At 47.3% G+C, this 21,446-nt stretch overlaps 1 protein-coding gene across 1 annotated transcript; it reads right to left on the bottom strand.

The window, feature by feature from the left end:
• Positions 1 to 8,669: 8,669 nt before the first annotated feature.
• Positions 8,670 to 9,692, bottom strand: KHDC3L (KH domain containing 3 like, subcortical maternal complex member). The gene is made up of 3 exons (XM_007120702.2): positions 9,524 to 9,692; positions 9,146 to 9,349; positions 8,670 to 8,929 (listed from the first exon to the last, which is right to left on the bottom strand). The coding sequence occupies exons 1-3, from the start codon at positions 9,690 to 9,692 to the stop codon at positions 8,670 to 8,672; spliced, it is 633 nt and encodes a 210-aa protein (XP_007120764.2).
• Positions 9,693 to 21,446: the final 11,754 nt, after the last annotated feature.

Here is a 21,446-nt window from a genome sequence, read left to right as displayed (position 1 = left end):
CCCATGAATTTGCATTTCTAACAAGCTCTCAGGTAATGCCACACTTCTCTTCCGAGGCTCTGTTCTCAAACTTTAATGTGTGTAAGAATCACCTCGAGAACTTGCTAAAACACAATTCCTTAGCCCCTTTTCCACTGATTCTGATTCAGTACATTGGGCCCATGAATATGCGTTTCTAACAAGCTGTTAGGTAATGCCAGCGCTTCTTCTCTGAGCCTCTCACTTTTAAGCTGGTGTTTGGTCCCTGAGTAGCAACCAGTGGGCCCGTGTGTTTTCTTGGAGTGGAGTCTCTGACTGCGCACGTGGGTGGGCATTCCAACATGCAAGCCGAGGCGATCAGCATTCATTCTGCTGGTGCTGTAATTTACCAGAAGGAGCCACGGTAATGGGCAGCTTGTACATTGGCAGGTGGCCTTCCAGCCGGCTGTCTCCTCTGCCCCCTCCCCAACCAGGTGTCCTGCATGGGCTGGGTTGTTTTTCCATTACCCTTTACAATGCTATGACCAATCTGCAAAACAGTTCCAATCCCATACTGCTTCCACTTTCAGGAAGCAGACTTCTTGGAGGAATGATTGCCAAGAGCTCTGTGGCTTTAGACACAAAGTTGGAGTTGATTTAACTCATGCAGTTTCTTCACCCCTTAGCAGTAATGGATTCTAGCCATTTGCAAGGATTTTAAACACACAGATACACAAATCTTTGATTACAAGGGATATTGAACATTATTCTACTTCACTTCACGTTTCTGTTAAACGCTTTTATACATTTTTCTTTATTTATTCCCGTCATTACTTCTTTCAAGTCTGAAGATAAGGATTTTTATTATTTGTAAAAGCTTTTGTAACAAATAATGGTCTGTTACAACCAATACTGTCCACCCCTTTGCTTCTCAAATTTTTTGCATACAAAAAATTTTTATTGTATGTAGTTAAACCAATTACTGTTTGCTGTGTGATTTTTCCCCCCTCATCCTCACGTTTTACATTTAAGCTTAGAGTGCCTACTTTTTCTCCTTTTGTAGAAATTTGATGAATATTACTACAGGTTTTTCCTGGTGGGATTTTTACAAAATCATGGAATATTTTTGACTGTTCAGCATTTGGAGGAAGAGGATTATGCTTAATACTTGTCCAGTTTTCGAAAAATTATCCAAAACTAAGTTAGTAAATGATCCTGTTCTCTATCCTTTATACACGTTAACATATTGAAGTCTTAACCCCAGTACCTCAGAAAGTGACTGTATTTGGGAATAGGGTCTTTAAAGAGGTAATGAAGGTAAAATGAGGTCATGTGGGTGGGCCAGTATGACTTTTTTTAATAAGAAGAGGAAATACAGACACAGGTATTTGCTTACACAGAGGAAAGACCAGGTGAGGACACAGCAAGAATATGGCTATCCCTGCAAGCCAAAGAGAGAGACCTCAGAAGAAACCAAACCTGCTGACACCTTGATCTTGGACTTCTAGCCTCCAGAACTTTTAGAAAATAAATATCTGTTGTTTAAGCCACCCAGTTAATTATTTTGTTACAGTAGCCCTAGCAAACTAATGCAACATTTAATATCTAAAAAGGGTGGTTGCTCTGTCATTCTAACTTTCAGAATTTGGGAGTAATATTAGCTATATATTTATTGATAAGAGCTTGTATCACAAACCAGGCCCTTGAGCTAAGCACCGAAGTAGGATTCTTAGAGCCTAAGTAAATTGCTGAGATCACAGAGCTAGGACTTGGGGGTGGGTGAGATTTGAACCAAAACGTTGATTCTAGGATCTTACACCTCTATAATATACTTTCCCACGTGCTTTTATTTTTTCTTCACAGCTGAATTTCAGCTCATTCTCTTTGTGTGTGTGTGTGTGTGTGTGTGTAAGTGTGTGTAAGAGGAATTAGAATACACTTAATTTGTTAAGATGCCACAGTATTTGTTATTCTGTTGAGGGACAAGACAATGTTTTTTTTCCTAACAAGTTGCTAAGGTAGAAGTATCTATTAGTACCATACTGAAAAATAGCATTGTTGATTTGTCTGATGATAAACATACTTACATCCTCAATATTTTTAAATAAGGCAATATAAAAAGTATTAAAGTAATTACTCAAAAAATCTCACTGCTCATATGGTCCTTTCAAGTAGCTTTCCATTACTCCAAATATTTCTCTATAATTTTAGTAAACATTTTATTTATGTATAGCATTCCATTCATACCAAAACCATGTACATCCACAGTGTGAAAAGATTCATCAAACAACACAAAGGGGACACATGCATGTAGCCAGCAGCCAGAGAAGAAAAGATATTACCAGCACTCCAGAAGCCCCCATTTTTGCATCCTCCCCGAGGATAACTACTGTTGTGACTTAACTATAAATGGACTCAATCTAAGATTTGTCCATGTTGCCAGCAGTAGTAGTTCCCTTGTATGAATAAACCTTAATTTAGTTTTCCATCCTGTTGATGTAAATTTTTGATTGTTTCCTATTTGGACTTACAATGAATAGGGGTACTATAAAAATTGTTGTACGTGACTTGGTGCATGCATATGTGCATTTCTCTTGAGTATATGTCTGGGATTGGAATTGCTGGGTTATAGGACGTGCATAAGTTCAAGTTGCGAAGGTGACCGAAGCAGTTGACTTTCAGCAGTGTATGAGACTTCGAGTTGCTCTACATCTTTGTCAACAGTCGATTTTTATTTTGGAGAATTTATGTATTAGTGCTATTGCGCTGCAGTTTTAAAAAATGTAATCACTTAATTGTTTCCATAATATAAAATTGAGAGTATACAGTTCGCTTTCTTTTTTAGTAAACTTATGAGTTGTGCCACCATCAGCAGAGACCAGTTTGGGAACATTTCCATCACTTCATAAAGTTCCCTTATGCCTGTTTGCAGACAGTCTGCTGGCTGTCTCCACAAAGTTGCCTTTTCTGAACATTTAAGATAGGTAGAATAATATTCAGTATAGTCTTTTACATCTGACTTCTTTTTTTTTTTTTTTTTTTTTTTTTTTTTGTGGTATGCGGGCCTCGCTCTGTTGTGGCCTCTCCCGTTGCGGAGCACAGGCTCCGGACGCGCAAGCTCAGCGGCCATGGCTCACGGGCCCAGCCGCTCCGCGGCATGTGGGATCCTCCCAGACCGGGGCACGAACCCGTGTCCCCCGCATCGGCAGGCGGACTCTCAACCACTGCGCCACCAGGGAAGCCCTACATCTGACTTCTTTATCTAGTTGGACTGTCTCTGCTTTTTGATTGGGGGATTTAATGATTTAATGTAATCAGTATGATTGGATTTCTGTCTGCCATTTTGCTTTGTTTCCTATCATGTCTTTTGTTTTTTTCCTCCATTTTATGTTAGATAAATTTTTATATACACTTTTTTTTAAGATTTAATGTTATTTATTTTTGACTGCATTAGGTCTTCGTTGCTGCGCATGGGCTTTCTCTAGTTATGGCGAGCGGGGACTACTCTTAGTTGCAGAGCGTGGACTTCTCATTGCGGGGGCTTCTCTTGTGGAGCATGGGCTCTAGAGCATAGGCTTAATAGTTGTGGTGCAGGGGCTTAGTTGCTCCACGGCATGTGGGATCTTCCTGGACCAGGGCTCGAGCCCATGTCCCCTGCGTTGGTGGGCGGATTCTTATCCACTGCGCAACCAGGGAAGTCCCTGTGTACACTTTTAAAGTGATTTTTTTCCACTTTGTTTTGCCTTAGGGATTATAAAAATCTTAACTCATTACATTCTGCTTCAGATTAGTGGGAAGGAGGAAGGAAAAACAGTTGAATTAGTGGAGACACTATGTTCTTAGATAGCAAAGCCAAGTGTTGCATATTTGTGGTCTGTTCTTCCCAGAACTCAGTGCAATTCCAATTATAGTCACAACCAGTTTTTAGGGGCTGAGGCTGTAGGATGAGAGTCCTTAAAGTCTGATTTTACATGTGCTTCAGAGGGACCCGAGAAGGCTATAATAAGGTTTTTTTTTGCGGGGGGGTTAAATATAAATTTATTTTATTTATTTTTGGCTGTGTTGGGTCTTTGTTGCTGCGTGCGGGCTTTCTCCAGTTGTAGCAGGCAGGGTCTACTCTTTATTGCGGTGCACGGGCTTCCCATTTCAGTGACTTCTCTTGTTGCGGAGCACAGGCTCTAGGCACGCGGGCTCAGTAGCTGTGGTTCATGGGCTCTAGGAGCGCAGGCTCAGTAGTTGTGGCGCATGGGCTTAGTTGCTCCGTGGCATGTGGGATCTTCCTGGACCAGGGTTCGAGCCCATGTCCCCGGCATTGGCAGGCAGATTCTTAACCACTGCGCCACCAGGAAAGTTCTATAATAAGGTTTTAACTAGGGTCTAGTAAAAAATTCTGATGAGGTAAATAGTGCCAACCTGGTGTAACTAAAGTGGAGTGGCAGGAGGACCTGGGGCTGACTCAACGTGTGCTCCACAGCTGAGCCCAAACGTTTTCCACACAGTCTGTCAACAATGAACCTTTGTCTTTGCTGCCTCTAGTCAGCCTATTCAAAAACTTTTCAGACTGGGGCTTCCCTGGTGGCGCAGTGGTTGAGAATCCGCCTGCCAATGCAGGGGGCACGGGTTTGAGCCCTGGTCTGGGAAGATCCTACGTACCGCGGAGCAACTAAGCCCGCGTGCCACAACTACTGAGCCTGCACTCTAGAGCCCATGAGCCACAACTACTGAGTCCACGAGCCACAACTACTGAAGCCCACATGCTCTAGAGCCCGTGCTCCACAACAAGAAAAGCCACCGCAGTGAGAAGCCCGCGCACCGCAACAGAGTAGCCACCACTCGACACAACTATAGAAAAGCCTGCGCACAGCAATGAAGACCCAACGCAAAGATAAAATAAAATAAATTAAAAATAAATAAATTTAAAAAAAACTTCAGACTGACCTCTTTACTAGCCCTCCAACATTTTACCTGCAAAAATGTACAAATAATGGGCTTCCCTGGTGGCACAGTGGTTGAGAGTCCGCCTGCCGATGCAGGGGACGCGGGTTCGTGCCCCGGTCCGGGAAGATCCCACATACCGCAGAGTGGCTGGGCCCGTGAGCCATGGCCGCTGAGCCTGCACGTCCGGAGCCTGTGCTCCGCGACGGGAGAGGCCACAGCAGTGAGAGGCCCGTGTACCGCAAAAAAAAAAAAAAAAAAGTACAAATAAGTCACTGTTCCCAGAATTCTTTAGTTTTTTTTTAACTTTAAAAAATTGAAGTATACTTATTTGTATTATTAGTTTCAGGTGTAGAACATAGTGATTCAATATTTTTATAGCTTATACTCCATTTAAAGTTATTACAAAATAACAGCTGTATTTCTCTGTGCTGCACAAGAGATCCTTATTGCTTATCAATTTTGTAAAAATAAATTTAGTTATTTTTGGCTGTGTTGGGTCTGTTGCTGTGCGTGGGCTTTCTCTAGTTGCGGTGACTGGGGGCTACTCTTCATTGCAGTGCGCGGGTTTCTCATGGTCGTGGCTTCTCTTGTTGTGGAGCACAGGCTCTAGGCGCACGGGCTTCAGTAGTTGTGGCACATGGGCTTAGTAGTTGTGGCTTGCGGGCTCTAGAGCTCAGGCTCAGTAGTTGTGGAGCACGAGCTTAGTTGCTCCGTGGCATGTGGGATCTTCCCGGAGCAGGGCTGGAACCCGTGTCCCCTGCATTGGCAGGCGGATTCTTAACCATTGCTCCACCAGGGAGGCCCAGGAAGCCTGCTTATCAATTTTATACATAGTAGTTTGTATCCCTTAATCCCCTCCCCCTATCTTGCCCCTCCCCCTATCTTGCCCCTCCCACTGCCTTGTCCCTACTGGTAACCACAAGGTTGTTCTCTGTATCTGTGAGTTTGTTTCTGTTTTGTTACATACATTTCGTTTGTTTTATTTTTTAGATTCTACATATAAGTAATAACAGTATTTGTTTTTCTCTGACTTATTTCACTAAGCATAATACTCTCTAGGTCCATCCACATTGTTGCAAATGGCTGAATTTCATTCTTATGGCCAAGTAATATATCATTGTGTGTATACATATATATATATACACACACATATATACACATATATGTGTATATATACACACCACATCTTCTTTATCCATTCTTCTGTTGATGGACACTTAGGTTGTTTCCATATCTTGGCTATTGTAAATAATGCTGGTATGAAAATTGGGATGCATGTATCTTTTCCATAGGAGACTTCTGTAGTTTTTGCCTTCATTCCTTGACAACTTCCATGGATGGCCTTGGGCCTCAGTTCCCAAACAGAATCTTCCTGTCTAATCTCCATCTTCTTTTAATGGGTAAAATACATTCTTTTGTATATATAGTATACATGTCATTTAAGGAATAAAATGAGCACTACAGCATACCTTAATAGAATAAAATCAATATTTTGGGAAGCCATCTGTATACACCTTTTCCCTCAACTAATTTTGTATGCATTTTAATAAATTGCAAGACTGCCAGTTTAACAGTGGGTAGGTTAGCCCTCTCAGATATTAAAACATTGTATAAAGATACATAGTTAAAACAGTGGGGTAGATAGAAAGAAATAGAAAAAATGATGCACATGGACGTAAAATAGATTGGTAATCTTGAGTTTGGGTGAGTGTAGCGAAAGTAGCTTTCGTACCATGTAGTACAAAGATAATTGGTATGGCTATTTTGTAGGGCAGTTTGGCAATATAAAATCTGAAAGGGGCTCATTCTTTAACCAGCAGTTCCACTTCTAGGAAGTTCTCTTAGGGAAATATTCCAACGTGGACTCAGGATGCACGTAGAAATTCAAGACAGCAGTTTGTAATTGAGTAATTGGAGAAATGAACTAATCAACCACTAAGGGAAGGGCTAAATCAAACTGTACCCATCCTGAGAAAAATCAAGCTGCTAGAAGAAGGGAAAAAAAGGTGTATACAATTAGGTAAAAGTGCAAGTTAAACTGTTACTTCCGTAAGACAGTAAGCTTGAAACGGCAGATAGGAAGGTTTGGGGACTTTGATCTGGGTGAAAACCTGGATGTCACTGGTCCATGCCCTGCTTGGAGAGGAAACTAGTAAGGTTTTTTTTGTTTGTTGGTTTGTTTTTTTAAATCAACACTTTATAGGCATGAGGAATTTTACCTAAGTGTCATCACATCTAAATGCTTTTATTTAAAGTTCAGTCTCCTTTTCTTGGCTCATCTCCAACCAAGGATGTTTACTGTATCTTACCATTTTCTTTCATAAAATCATCTCAGACATGTCTATGTGTGTATATATAGGGTATTTTAAACCTAGTTTCAGCATAGTCACAGAGACTCCTAAATGTTCCATTGGTTTGCTACCTGCTGCTCGGTAATCTTTCTTGTAAAGGACAGAATTTGATGTTCTGGACGTGTGGGTACTACTTAGAGGGGGGGAAAATCAAGATTGAGTCTTAATTCTACTCTGATGTAGCCTCAGTTGAAACTCTGAGTCTGCATTGATTTTGAGTCTAAATGTTTAAGGTTCACTCAGCCTTGCCTCTTCTGAAAATAGTTAATAGCCTATTTGTAAATTCAGCTTTGCATCTTTATTTCCCTTGTTATAAACTAAAGGCTTATTAAAAATTGGAGTGATCATTACTGGTGACCAAAGGGTCTACGGTAGACCCTGCTCTTTAAAATTAGGTTTCCTTGGATTTTTAAAATGAAAATTTTCATAGCACTAAATTGACTTGTGCTATTAAAAAAAAATCCTAACACCCAGCTGTTAACAGTTTACTTCTAGCCAGGGCACCAGCGTCCCAGCTAGCAGCCAGGAACAGGAAGCCAAAATGATAGAGATGCTACTTCTCTCTACGGTGGTACTCATAGTACAACATTTTGAGTGTATAAAGTTAACATGTTGTACATCTTAATTTACACTGTATTATATAACATGTTGTACATCTTAATTTACACTGTATTATATGTCAAATATATTTCAATTTTAAAAAGTGACAAGGAGGGCTCCCCACTGCTGCGGTTACTAGCTAGCAGGGAAGAGTCACCAGTACTGCTTGTGTCTCTCTGGCTTCAAACATCACTGGAGGTGAGTGACCGGGGCAGGACTTGGAGATGACAGCTGCACTGTCCTGGCTATTTCAGTTTTCCCCTAGTCGCCAGCAGTTGCCCGAGCTGGGAAGTCTCTGCTTGCAGCGCTATGATGTGCCCACCCGTGAGGCCCGTTGAAACCAATTCGCATCCCTTGTCTCTGAGTAGAAATATCTCAGGCTTGGAAAGGTTTCCCATGAGGACAGACTCGACGGCCCGAGAGGTCCCTCACCTTGCAAAGCCAGATGCGCGCGGTGAAGGAGCACAGGGGAAGCACCTGCCCGAGGCGCGAAAGACTGCGGCCCCGGGCAGCTAGAAAGCCAAAAGCTCTCACCTGCCTCTGGGTAGAAAGCCGCCTGGAGCAGATAGATAGTGGCTGTTGGAGCGACGTGCCTGTCTCTCCCCTTCCCCCTGCCAATTAACAGACGTTAGGGAAATTCGATGCTTTATTAGAACTCTTTAGATTCGTGTTTGCAAACATTTAACAGGGAGTGGCGGGGAGCGGGGAAACGAAGAACAACCCACAGCATTCTTTTCTCAGCTTCTGCAGCAGAACAGGGTTCCAGGAGGGGCTTCCACTTTGACCTTGCCTGGCTCTCTTGGTCCTGGGCCCGAAACGCGTTCAGAATCTGGTAACCGGACCCTGGATAGCTTCGGGGAAGCTCTGGGTGGCCGCCTCCCGGGCCGCGCCGGGGGACCGCTGGGTGGCCGCCTCCCGGGCCGCGCCGGGGGACCGCTGGGTGGCCGCCTCCCGGGCCGCGCCGGGGGACCGCTGGGTGGCCGCCTCCCGGGCCGCGCCGGGGGACCGCTGGGTGGCCGCCTGCCGGACGGCGCAGGGGGACCGCTGGGTCCCGGCCTCCCGGGCAGGAGGCTTCTCAGAGCCTGGAAGAAGAGCAACGAGAGGAGATCGCACCTGTGTCCCACATACTCTCCACATAAGGAGTTATCCCTTCGGGCTGCAGGGGTGGGAGCCCGGAATCTGAGAGTACGAGGTCAGTTTGCTCCTCTGGATCCCTTGCAAAGAGGAAACCCTCTGCCCCGACACAGCCAGGTAGCACCGGAATCCCTCCCAGGGAACCCGCGGCCTGCCTAGGGTACCTTTCATTGTCCCCGGCCCCGTCCTCTGCGCCCGGAGTTGGCGGTGATAGTCAGCCAGGTTCATGATCATCTTGTATACATCCTTCTGGTAGTAAGGCCGTCCAAATATCAAGATCTCAGCCTCGCCGTCTGGGTCCCACTGATTAACGTGAAGCAGGGTCTGCGACACACACTCGACATGCGGGATGTGCTCTCCGCCCAGGCCTGCGCAGGGAGCAACGAGGTCCTGAGCAGTGGGGCCCGGGAGGGGAGGCAGCGGGGCGCCCGGGAGGGGAGGCAGCGGGGCCCGGAGGCGAGCCAGGGCCGCGAAGAAGCTGCCTGGGCGCGGCCAGCCTGCGGTGAGGGGCGGCCTCGGCCTCACCGCTCGAGCCCGCTCACCGAAGATGGCTTCCACCAGCCAGGCCTCCAGGTGAATTGCCCTCGGACTCTTCAGGTACTCGGAGTGAAACCAGTAGGGCCGCTTGGTGAGGTTACCGAGCACCTCGAAGAGCGTCCCTTCTCGCTGCTCCAGCTGAACGAGCGTCGGAAACCGCCTGGGGGCGGCCATGCCGCGGCGAGCCTCGCAGGGGGCTGTGGGTCAGCCGCCGGCCGCGCCTGAGACCCGCCGCCGCAAGGGCCCCCCGGCCTTATATCCAGGGCGTTCGGCAAGCCCCTCCCCCAGCCGCGCCCTCCTCATTGGACTCCAGGCCTCGCCGCCGAAGCCCGCAGCCGGGGCTTCTTACCTGGAAGGCGCAGCTGCGCTGGGGCGCGCGCCCAGGGCGCTCTCGCTGGGCGGTAGCATCTGCATCCTGCCGCTTCCCCGCGCGCCAGGCTGGAGGCCACAACCGGGAAGCTGCGGAAGCCTTAACTGTGGACGCTGGGCGGCCAGGACAGCCCCGGAGACGTAGGGAAGATCCAGCGTCGGGCCGACAGCTTTCAGAGGAGCGAATAGGTATTTGCAGAGACCTGGGTGCCTTTCAGACAGTTCTAATGGGACGACCACTTTAGAGTTCCCGAGGGGTTGGAATAAATTTTAATGGAAAATCTAATTAAGTACATCGGAAAAACAAACGCTCAAGGAGCAGAAAAAGGTATTCGGAGGCCAAAGTAAGCCCCTCCTCCACTTCCTCCTGAACCCCGACCACTGAGCACCCTCCCCAGATGCCACTGCATTTCCCGCTTCGGCCTTAACCTGTTGGAGACGGCTGCGCACACCCAACAGCGCCTGGTCCGTGTGGTTTGCACCCCAGAGGGAAATCCCTTGGAACTAACACGATTATAGCTCCATTTCTGGATTTTTCTGTCCAGCTGAAAGCATTGCCTATTAACTGCTGCTCAGGAAGATGAAGGTACATAGCTCTCCCACCAGTGGTTGGCGTATCATGCCCAGATCCAGCGGCCAAAGAGCCTCGGAATTCAGTCAGGCTCCTTCTTGTTTGCTCTGTGGCCAAAAAAGTGCATGAGAAATTTGCAGGTGTCTGACAGGGTTAAAAGTCTTCAGACCTAAACAGAATATGAATTAGGAGCCAAAGAAGGGCTCCATTCAAAGGATCCATTCAAAGCCTCACGGATGGGATAGACTTATAAACGTCCGTGGGTAGGCAGAACAATTAGGAGAGTGTATAAATGAAACCCAAGGATCTGGGCTCCATCACCACCTTCCCTGTAGGTTCTGGGGGTCACTAACATAGCAACTAGAAATTGACATGTGAGGTCCCATCAGTGTCACCAACGAGAATCCAATTCAGGAAGCATCCCCACGAAAATCTCTAGTCTGAAATCTGTTTCTTACATCAAAATGATGTAGGATGATTTTTTTTTTTCCTTTGGCCACACAGCATGCTGGATCTTAGTTCCCCCACCAGGGATCAACCCCTGCCGCCTGCAATGGAAGCACAGAGTCCTAACCACTGGACCCAGGGAATTCCCTAGACGATGATATTTTTGTTCCTTGGTTGGCCTAAGAGGATACTGGCAGTTCTATGCATGTTAATGTCATTTGTCTGTGTGTGTGTAGAGATCCTTTACTTCATTGAAGTTTCAGAATTGGGTAAAGAAATGCTTAAGAGAATTAAAACCATAGTATTAGTAATTGTGTTAAAAAGGAACCTGTCATTTATGTAAAATCCGAGAATATGCAAACTAATCTGTAGTGGTAGAAATCAGGGAGTGATTGTCTGGAGGTGGGGTGGAGAGAGGAAGGGAGTGGAAAAAGGCACTAGGATACTCTCGGGGGATGATGGAAATGTGCATTATTTTGATTACAATGGTGGTTTCACTGGATGTGTCTATATGTCAAAACTAGTCAAATTGTACACATTTTAGTATAAGCAGTTTATTGTACTTTAGATATTCTCCAAAGTGGTTTAAAAAAAGAAAGAAATCCATATACATGGTGTTTTAGGTTCCTGTAATATTTTAGATAATTTAACATATTAGGGAGACAGTTTTGCAACTCCAATTTAAAATACATAATTAAGTAATGGATTTAGATGTGTGACTTTAAGATGAAATCCTAGTTTATATTCAATATTGGATCACTGAAGAGAACTTCAGGTTCAACGTATTAATGTTTCATTTATTTGGTTTGAAGGTATTAGTAATTGGGAAGTTCTTATTTGTTATTTGATTAAAGTACTTTGCAATCTTTTTGCCATGTATGAGGATGTTTAGTTAATTAAATATGTCAGTGGGACCTTGTGTCATTCAGAGGCCATTAAACATAATTGTTAAAACTTTCTAGGCTTATGAATAGCATAGTAAGGTTTGAAAGTAAAACTTGAAAGCTTAAGGGAGGACTGGTGGTTTGGTTTTTATAATTTGAGAAAATAAAATATTAACTTTCAAAGAAGTCTCTAAACACTCTTTTGAGTGCACAGAAATCACTCTCACAGAAACCATTCTCAACATCTTTCACTGTCTTCCTCCAGCTTACCTAGACTCATCAGACCTGGTGTCCTCCCAGTTCAGTTATACAATTTTGTGAGATCCGTATTCAAGTTTATACTATTGTGGTCTTGTAAACAGTATTCATAGCTGCATATAGGTTACTATGATTTCTTGCACAAACTTTTGTTTTTCTTGATGTTATAAATTCCTTCTTTGTTCAAATACTACTTTTAATTTTTTCAAATGCTTATTTGTCTATGTACTCCTTCATCCCCAAACTCTCCCCAAATGTGTAACTGTCTCTCCAGGACTTCCAGTGGCACAGCAGGCTCTTTATCAGTTCATCCTAGCTCCTGCAGATGAAACTGCTTTATCTAAGCCAGAGCTACTCTCTGGGGCCCCCTGTGGATTACTAGAGCCTTTTCTAGTAAGGCTCTCTGGATGCCATGACTTACTTTTTAGTCTTGCTTGTTTTGTTTTTTATATTTTGGAGTAGTAGTGATAGCATTCAGGCAAAAATTATTAAATTGATATAGGCATAATCATCTTCAAGATGACCCTCGTGGTTTCTAGTGTAACTTATCTTTCCTACTTTCTTTCTTTCTTTTTTTCTTTTTTTTTCCTGCTTTGTTTCTGATTAGCTTCCAGGAAGCTGGGAATGAACTATCTGAATTCCAGGAAGGAAGCAGAGAATTAGAAGCAGAATTGCAGGAAAAATTGGTACAGGCTGAAGAAAGAAATAAACACTTGCAAGCTGATAACCAGACTGAAATATGAAGTGGAAGCATTCAAGGTAATTGTGGTAGTAGAAGCTGGTGTCTACTGTGCTGGGTTGATGAAAATGAGAAATACTTTTTTTCAGGTGGAGCTTAAGAGCAGTGGGCAACAAAAAAAAATGTAAAAACAGGTTGCAAGTGAATTTTTTTTTTTTTTTTTTTTGCGGTACACGGACCTCTCACTGTTGTGGCCTCTCCCGTTGCGGAGCACAGGCTCCGGATGCGCAGGCTCAGCGGCCATGGCTCACGGGCCCAGCCGCTCCGCGGCATATGGGATCTTCCCGGACCGGGGCACGAACCCGCGTCCCCTGCATCGGCAGGTGGACTTGCAACCACTGTGCCACCAGGGAAGCCTTTAAAGTATTTTGAATGGATAATATACATGGTCCAAAGGCTATACAATGAAGTCTCTTTTCCTCATTTAAACACTATCTTTTCAAAGCTCTTCTATGCAAATACAAAGATACATGTACATATATGCTTTTAAACACAAATGGTAGCATACAGTACACAGTTTGCAGTATTTTTTCACTTAACAATGTATCTTGAGGATGGTTCCATATTGAACCTGACTTCACCTGAGATACTACAGATTTATTTCTATTTTTCTTTCTCATGCTACAATAGAAATTTCATGAGGATGAGGACTTTTGTCTTTTTCACTGCTTTTTAGTTTTTAGGGCTTCCTACATTGTAAATGTGTATTTATCTTGTTCATGAATCTTTACCTTGTATTCTGTGTTTTGCTTTGATCAGACACGCTGTTGCAATATATATCCTTGTACATGTGGGAGTATATCTATGGGATAAAATTCTAAATGCAGACCTGCTGGGTTAAAGAGTTTTTACATTTCAATGGATAAGATGTTGCCAAATGGTGCCCCATTGAGATGGAACCATTTTTACAGCACTATACCATTGGAACTTATTTTTAGAGAAAACCAGTACATATACATTGTGTTCCTTCTTCAAAAGACATCATTGACAACAAGGACCTACTGTATGGCCCAGGGACTCTGCTCAATCCTCCGTAATAACCTAAATGGGAAAAGAATTTGCAAAAGAATAGATACATGTGTGTGTATAGATGAGTCATTTTGCTTTACACCTGAAACTAACACAACATTGTTAATCAACTCTACAACAATATAAAATAAACATTTAAAAAATTATTGATGGAAAATGCAGGGGGTGGGGTGAGGTGGGAAGCAGAGCACGTGAAATGGTGAGACTTCCTAGGACATCACGTAGGATGATGCTTGCTTCAACCCAGTCCTACAGCAGCAATGACCTTTAACATTTGGTTATAAGATTTTCTCAAAATGATGTATTGAAATAACTCAAAGTGTTCAAGGTTTTAACCTTCCAGAGTTTGACTTAACCAGCACTGAAATTCTGCCCTTCCATATCCTAACAAGAATCCCCTTTTGCAAGAGGATATTGAGGAATGTTGGAGAAGTAGCCACTTTAAGAAGCAGAAATCGGGCTTCCCTGGTGGCGCAGTGGTTAAGAATCTGCCTGCCAACGCAGGGCACCCGGGTTCAACAAGAGAAGCCACAGCAATGAGAAGCCCGCGCACCGCAGCGAAGAGTAGCCCCCGCTCGCCACAACTAGAGAAAGCCTACGCGCAGCAACGAAGACCCAACCCAGCCAAAAATAAATACATAAATTTATTTTAAAAAAAAAGAAGCAGAAATCAAGCTACCATAGAGGCGGACAGTGGGAAGGCGGCATCGGTGGGCGCCGAGGGGTACCCGGCTGGAGAGGAGGAGGACACTCAGCCCCGAGTGGCGGAGGATTGGGTTTTATCCGGGATCGCGCGGGGGGCACAAAACTGAAGGCTCAGGCCAGGCTATGACATCCAGCACTTGCCAAGGACTGCTCAGTCCTACTCCCTCTGGCAAGAGTGTCTCTGGTTATTAGAAGTTTTCCAAGGAGACTTAAGTTCCTCCCCTGGGGAAAATCTGCACTTTGCAAATTGTCTTAGTGAATACATATTGTTATGTTCCTTACGGAGGGGGGGAGGGTTTTTAAAAGGCAGAATGCAGCAACATAAAGGGGCTCAATGATGAAGGGGGAGAACGTGAGGTTAGCTGCTTCTTGTTCCAGGAACTGCTGAGTTGAGGCTGACATCTCCTCCGCTTCTAAGGGCCGCGTGGCTGGGCTTCATCACCAGTGGCTCCACTGGGAGGTCCCCGGGGACAGCGACAAGACCCTGGAGAAACGAGGGGACGGGAACCCGCGGGACCCCGACCGCGCGCACAGCCGCCCCAGGGTTGGGGGACGACTCCGGGCCGGTGCTCTGGCGCCCCTGGGACCTGAGCTCGCTCTGGACTGAAGGTGGTTTGTAGGAAAAACTGGGGCCACGTGTCTCTTGGGCGGGGTGTTTCCCCGTGAAGACGCCGAGGACCCTAGACCCTTCCCGGGAATCGTCCTAGTGGCGGGAACCGAAGTGGCGTCTTGTGAAGCGAGATGAGGCTTCTAGCCTCCTCCGATTTAAAACGCGGTCTCCTGAGCAGCTCTGTTCCGGGAAGAGCGCGCGTTTCAGGATTCCTTTCTAAGGTCCGGAGTTTGGAGAGAAAGTGATTAGATCTGGGCAGACACCGCCGCGCCCCCGACAGTTCCTGGGGGCCGGAGTCGCGCGCCGTCCAGCGCACCCAGTGAGCGCCTAAGAGCGCGGAAGGACGCAGGGGAGGAGGGGCGTCGGGGCCCACAGGGTCTCCCCCTCCGTCTCCGTGGCTGCTCGGACCGTGTGGGTCACCTGGCTCGCGCTGCGGGCGGCGGCGCTGGCGGCCGGACCTCAGACTTCCCGGGTGGCTATCGCGACCCTACCCTCAGGTCTCAGGTTCTCAAGGTCCGGACTGGGCTGGGTCTGGGCGCGGGGGCTGGGACTTGGGGCGGGACAGAGAGGCGTCCTGTTCAGGATCCGGTCCCACGAGGGCTGGGGCAAATCGCCTTACTTGGTGTGAGCAGGAAAAAGGAAGCGCGGGGGCCAGGCCCTCCCCTCCCCGTCACCTCCCCGCACCCCCTACAAAGACCCGAGGGACAGGCTCCCCACTTTCTCTCCCAATCGCTACCACTTATCCCCCCGGTGGTCCCTGCGGTCTCCTGGCTTTAAATCACATGGCTATGCCAACGACGCCGGACTCACTTTCCCAGCCCCTCAGGCTTCCCTGTAATTAATCATCAAGTTGCCCTCACCACACTGTGAGCACGCCTGCTACTCCTGTGGTCTTCTCCACATCAGTTCACAGCAATGCCATCTTTCAGAATTTCCAGCACCAAACCTTGGAGTCCTTCTAAGATTTCTTTCTCTATTTTTTTATTTTTAACCCAACCCTTCAACAAATCCTCTTAGGTGGAACTTCAGGGTGTATCCAAAGTCTAGTCGCTTCTTACCAGCTCCCTGCTACCACATGGTCCAAGCCGCGCGCAGCTCTCCTCTGGGCACTGCAGCAGCCTCCTGTCTGCCCTCATACCCCTTAGGTCTCTTCTCCAACACAAGGGCCAGAGGAATTCCATCGAAGGGACATTAAACTGAGTCACTTAAACACTGAAAGGCTGCCTGTTTTTCTCTGAATACAGGCTGAAAGTTTTACAGCGGGATCCCCGCCCTCTTTGATGTGTCCCCACTTTTTCTAGTCCCAGCGCCAGTTCCTTAGACAGTACCCCTACCCTGCCCCATGCTCTAGCTTCAGGGCCCTTGAACTGTCCCTCTTTCCTCATGAGTGTGTAGCTCTGGCCCCTTCCAGTCCCCACGCCACCACTAGTATCTTCATGACTTGTACGTGGTTCTCAGGGAGACCTTCCATGTGCTCTGGATTTGAAATCACAACTTCACCCTCCTGACTTGCTTTCATTTCTTCCAAATTACACCCTTATCCAAGCAGGTATGTATTTTACTCAGTCTGGCTTACATGTCTGTTTCCTCATCACCAGCACTACTACCACTAGACTGTGATCTCGGGGATTTATTTTTCTGGGTTTTTTTGGCTGCGCCAGGGGGCATGGGGGACCTTAGTCCCCTGACCAGGGATCAAACCCGCACCCCCTGCAGTGAAGCGCAGAGTCTTAACCACTGGACCGCCAGGGAAGTCCCCAGGTTGTTGCTTCTGTCAGTGGTTTCTTTTTCTTGCTGACTAATAGTCCATGGTATAAATGTACCGCAGTTTGTTTATCCATTCACTTGTTGAAGCGAATGTGTTGTTTCCAGCTTTTGGCTATTACAGGTGAAGCTGCTGTGAACATTCATGTGCAGGGTTTTGCGTGGACATACATTTTCATTTCTCTTGGGTGTATAGCTAGGGGAGGAATTGCTGGGTCATATGGTAACGATATGTTCAATCGTTGGAGAAACTATCAGATTGTCTCTAAAGTTGTTGTACCATTTTTCCTTCTACCAGCAATGTATGAATGAGTGATCTAGTTCTCTGAATCCTCACCAGCTCTGGGGTTGGCCCTGATTTTTATTTTAGTCACTCTGATAGTTGTATACTGTTTTAATTTATGTTTCCCTAACAGCAAATGATGAGGAACATTTTTTCATGTGTTTATTAGCCATATGTGTATCCTGTGTGCACTGAAGTATCTTTTGCTTATTTTCTAATTGCATTGATTTTTTTCATTCTTGAGTTTTGAGAGTTCTTTATATATTCTTGATATTAGTCCTTTGTTGAATATAGGATTTGGAAATATTTTCTCCCAATTGTAGTTTGCCTTTTTTTTTTTTTTTTGCTGCATGTGGGATGTTAGCTCCCTGACCAGGGATCGAATCTGTGCTCTCTGGCAGTGAAAGTGCGGAGTCCTAACAACTGAACCACCAGGAAATGCCCATGCCTTTTCATATTATTAACAGGCTTTTCCACAAAACCTTTAGGTGAGGTCCAATTGATCAGTTTTTTCTCTTATGGATCAACTTGTTTGGTGACAAGTCTAAGGACTCTTAGCTTAACCCTAGTTCCCAAAGATTGACTCCTATGTTTTCCTGTAAATGTTTTATAGCTATACATTTCACATTTAATCTGCCAACACTGCACAGTCTTGATTACTATAGCTATATAATAATAATTAAATTTAGGCACACTGATCTTTTTTTTTCAAAATTGTCTTAGCTATTCAAGTTCCTTTATTTTTTCATGTAAATGTTAAAATAATCTAGCCTACATCTATGAAAGAACCTTGCTGGCACTTTAATAGGAATTGCATTAAGCCTGTATATCAACTTGGAGAGAGTTGATGGAGAACAAGATGGAAGCAAAGCGGGTTCTGTGCCCCTGAAGGCTGGGGAGAATCTGGGATAGAGAGGAAGCAGTGAGGGATTAGACCTGAGGCATCACACAGGTTTGGAAGCACACTGTTTCTCAGAGGCTGAGGATACAGGTGTACCTGGAAGGAACAGCACACTTTGGAGTTTGCTAACCAGTTTCCACAGGCCTAGTGATTCTTTTTTTAAAAAAAATATTTTATAAATCTCTTTCTTTATTTTTATTATTATTATTTTGGGGGCTGCATTGGGTCTTCCTTGCTGCACGCGAGCTTTCTCTAGTTGCGGCGAGCAGGAGCTACCCTTCGTTGTGGTGCGTGGGCTTCTCATTGCGGTGGCTCCTCTTTTTTGCGGAGCACAGGCTCTAGGCGCCTGGGCTTCAATAGTTGTGACACGTGGGCTCAGCAGTCGTGTGTCGAGGGCTCTAGAGCACAGACTCAGTAGTTGTGGCACACGGGCTTAGTTGCTCCACAGCATGTGGGATCTTCCTGGACCGGGGCTCGAACCCGTGTCCCCTGCATTGGCAGGCGGATTCTTAACCACTGCACCACCGGGGAATCCCAGGCCTAGTGATTCTTACAGGTGTTTTGTTGTACCCACACCATTTTTTTCTTCTACCTTTAAAAAAGAATTTATTTTATATTGGAATATATTTGATTTACAATGTTGTGTTAGTTTCAGGTTCTACCTTTTGAATCAGGTGCCAACATTATAAAAATGGGAAATTTCGCCAAAAAATCAGAATATCTGGGCTCACATGCCGGTGTGGCAATTGACCAATGGCAATGAATAATCCCCTTTCTACTTGGGGACCTGGAGGAGGGACCTGGTGGGGGGCTGGGGGGTAAGGCAGGCTATTTAAGGGATTCCCTCCTGTTGAAAATGGATGGTGGCCAGCACATGCTGTTATACAGAGCTTGAGAGAGCTTGCACTAGATAACCTGCTAATTACCTCACACTTTTCTATCTGCTGGTTTTTATGTTCTAGACGTGGTTTTAGGTAGATAGTGGAGGTATCAATAACCTTGCTACTCAAAATGTGATCCATTAACTAGCAACATGAGCATTCCCCAAGAAACTGAAAAATGAGGAATCTTAGGCCTGCCCCAGACCTACTGAACCTGCATTTTAACAAGACCCCCAAGTGCCTCTTCTGTACATTCAAGCTTGAGAAGCTCATCTCTTAGTACCACAGGGTGTGTTGTTACCTAAAAATCCAGGGAACAACAGATTCTATTTGGTTGTACGCATTAAAAAACATTTAACTTTTAAATACAGTGTTTTGCAATAAAGTAACAACTGAAATCTGGATGCTGCAATTGGGAACCATTTTTAGTTTAATCAAGTGATTTTTTTCCAGATGTTCAAGGGACATTTTTGAAAAGCAGTAGGTCAATAAATAGCCAGAGTATTAAAAATTCTCCTGTCCTTTTATCTCTAATTCTTTCTGTGTCCTTTTATCTATAAAGGAAGCACTCTCAAATATGTTTAATGAGCCTAATGGTTTATTCTGATTTGTTCAGGGCAGTAGATAAATGGAAGCCAACAAAATCGGAGAGTAAATTTGGACTGAGTATCATAGATAGAGCCGTAATCAAAGCAACTTAAAATCGTTTGTAAATAAGCTACAGAGTTGGACCTACTCTAGTGGAGAGTTCTCACTATACTCTCTCTCAGGTCGTCCCCTCCCTCCGGTTTCAGGATTCAGACGCACTGTGCCCCCTCCCCCGCGGGTTACACTGAGACCTAAGAAACGGGAAGCCCCGACGGTCGTGCAGGCCTGGAGGCTGGAAGTGGCCGCCAGCGGCCTGTGGCAGAGGGCGGCTCGCTGAGTGTCCCTGCTCATTGCCCTTGGCCCTAAGCCAGCCTGACCGCAGCTGCCTGGCTAGGCCTCCAGCAAGCGCGGGGTCGCGCTGAGACTGAGCGCCGGCCTCGCTCATCGGCCCTTGGGGTCCCCAGAGCCCCGTGGAAAGAGCTCATCCTCTCCGCCCACCGCGGCCTGCACGTGGCCCAAGCCGAGGCGGAGAGAGTGGAAATGGAGGAGTGCGTCGACCTCCCCGGCTCTCCCTGCCGCGGAGGCCTGGCAGGCGCGGGTGTCGGCCGGAGCCCGCAGGCTCGCGGGGCCCCCGGGGACGCACGTCGGGGTGTCGCTGCCCGGACCCGTCTTCGGAGAGAGTCGGGCCGGGGACTTTCCAGGCGGTGGGCCTCGCGCCTGGGTCCCTGGTCGCCGCCCCTGCTGGAGTCTGCGCTGCGCTTAGGGTCGGGCTTGCGGGCTCCACCGCGCCCGGCGTGACCCCCGCTCGCCGCCCTCCCTCCGACGGCGCTTTGCGGGGCGCGCCTCCGCGCCCGCTCTCCTCTCCTCAGGCTCCTCCCGAGGGGGAACCGGGGACCTCTGGACTCGGCACTGCCCCACGCGCTGGGCGACGCGAGGTCACGGTCCTCGGCGCCCGTGGAAGGGCGCGCGCCAAGGGTCCGCAGGTGCCGGCCGCAGGCGCCCTCACAGTCGCTTCCGGAGCTCCTCCACCCCCGGCCCCGCCGCTCCGCCTCCCCCGCACTCTCGGCTCGGGCACTGCCGCAGTCTTCCGGAGCTCCGGAGGCAGAGCCGGAGCCGGGAAGCACGTCCCCGGACGTGTCTCCGCGGGCGGCGGCGCGGGAACCGGGCGCGGGAGGCCTGGGCGTTCCCGGCGCTGGGCTCTCGGGAGACGAGGTGCAGGCGCTGGGCGGGTCGCGTCCGGAGACTGGAGAAGCGGGGCCGCTCGGGTGCCGGCGGTGGGTGTGTTTCCAGACACAAGCGCGAAGCTCGTGGGGGTCGTGCCCGCTCCCCCGCGCAGACCTTGCATCGGACCCGAGTGATGGGCTAGAATCTTCGCACAGGGGCGGAGGAGGGGGAAGACGGACTGCTCATGGGGATCTGGGCTGCGGTGACTGCGCTGGGCCTGGGGGAGCACTTCCTGGAAACTCCGGTAAAATCCCGCGCCCGTGGCAGGGCGGAGGGTCCCTGGCCAAAGAGTTGCTGGCCTTTTTGGTGGCCTTTTCCTCAGAAAGAGGAGGGAGGAATGCGTGTCGCCGGGACTGCCTTTACTGTGGCAGCGTCCCCGGGATTCTGCAGCCTTCTCTCAGTTTGGCCCTGCCCCAGGGGCCCCGGGTCAGTTCCTGAGTGATGGTCCAGATGAAAGGCCGCTGTGTGTCCTCGGGCTGCAAGGCGTGACCCTCTGGGGACCGTGCCCAGCCATGCGCTCTCGGGGGTTCCCTCGGGCTCACGCTGACACGCCAAGGGGTGGATGGCTGGAACGCCAGGTGTGGCTGACCGGGAGGTGCCCCGAGTTTCCAGAAGGCCCAGAGGAAGAGCCCTGGCTGCCTCTGGCACCTCTGGTTCAGTGCACCTGGCACTTAC

The sequence above is a fragment of the Physeter macrocephalus genome, chromosome 10 (assembly GCF_002837175.3).
Source record: "Physeter macrocephalus isolate SW-GA chromosome 10, ASM283717v5, whole genome shotgun sequence".
Taxonomy (NCBI): domain Eukaryota; kingdom Metazoa; phylum Chordata; class Mammalia; order Artiodactyla; family Physeteridae; genus Physeter; species Physeter macrocephalus.
Note: the sequence above shows the minus strand (reverse complement) of the source record. Positions and strands in the feature narration are given on the sequence as shown.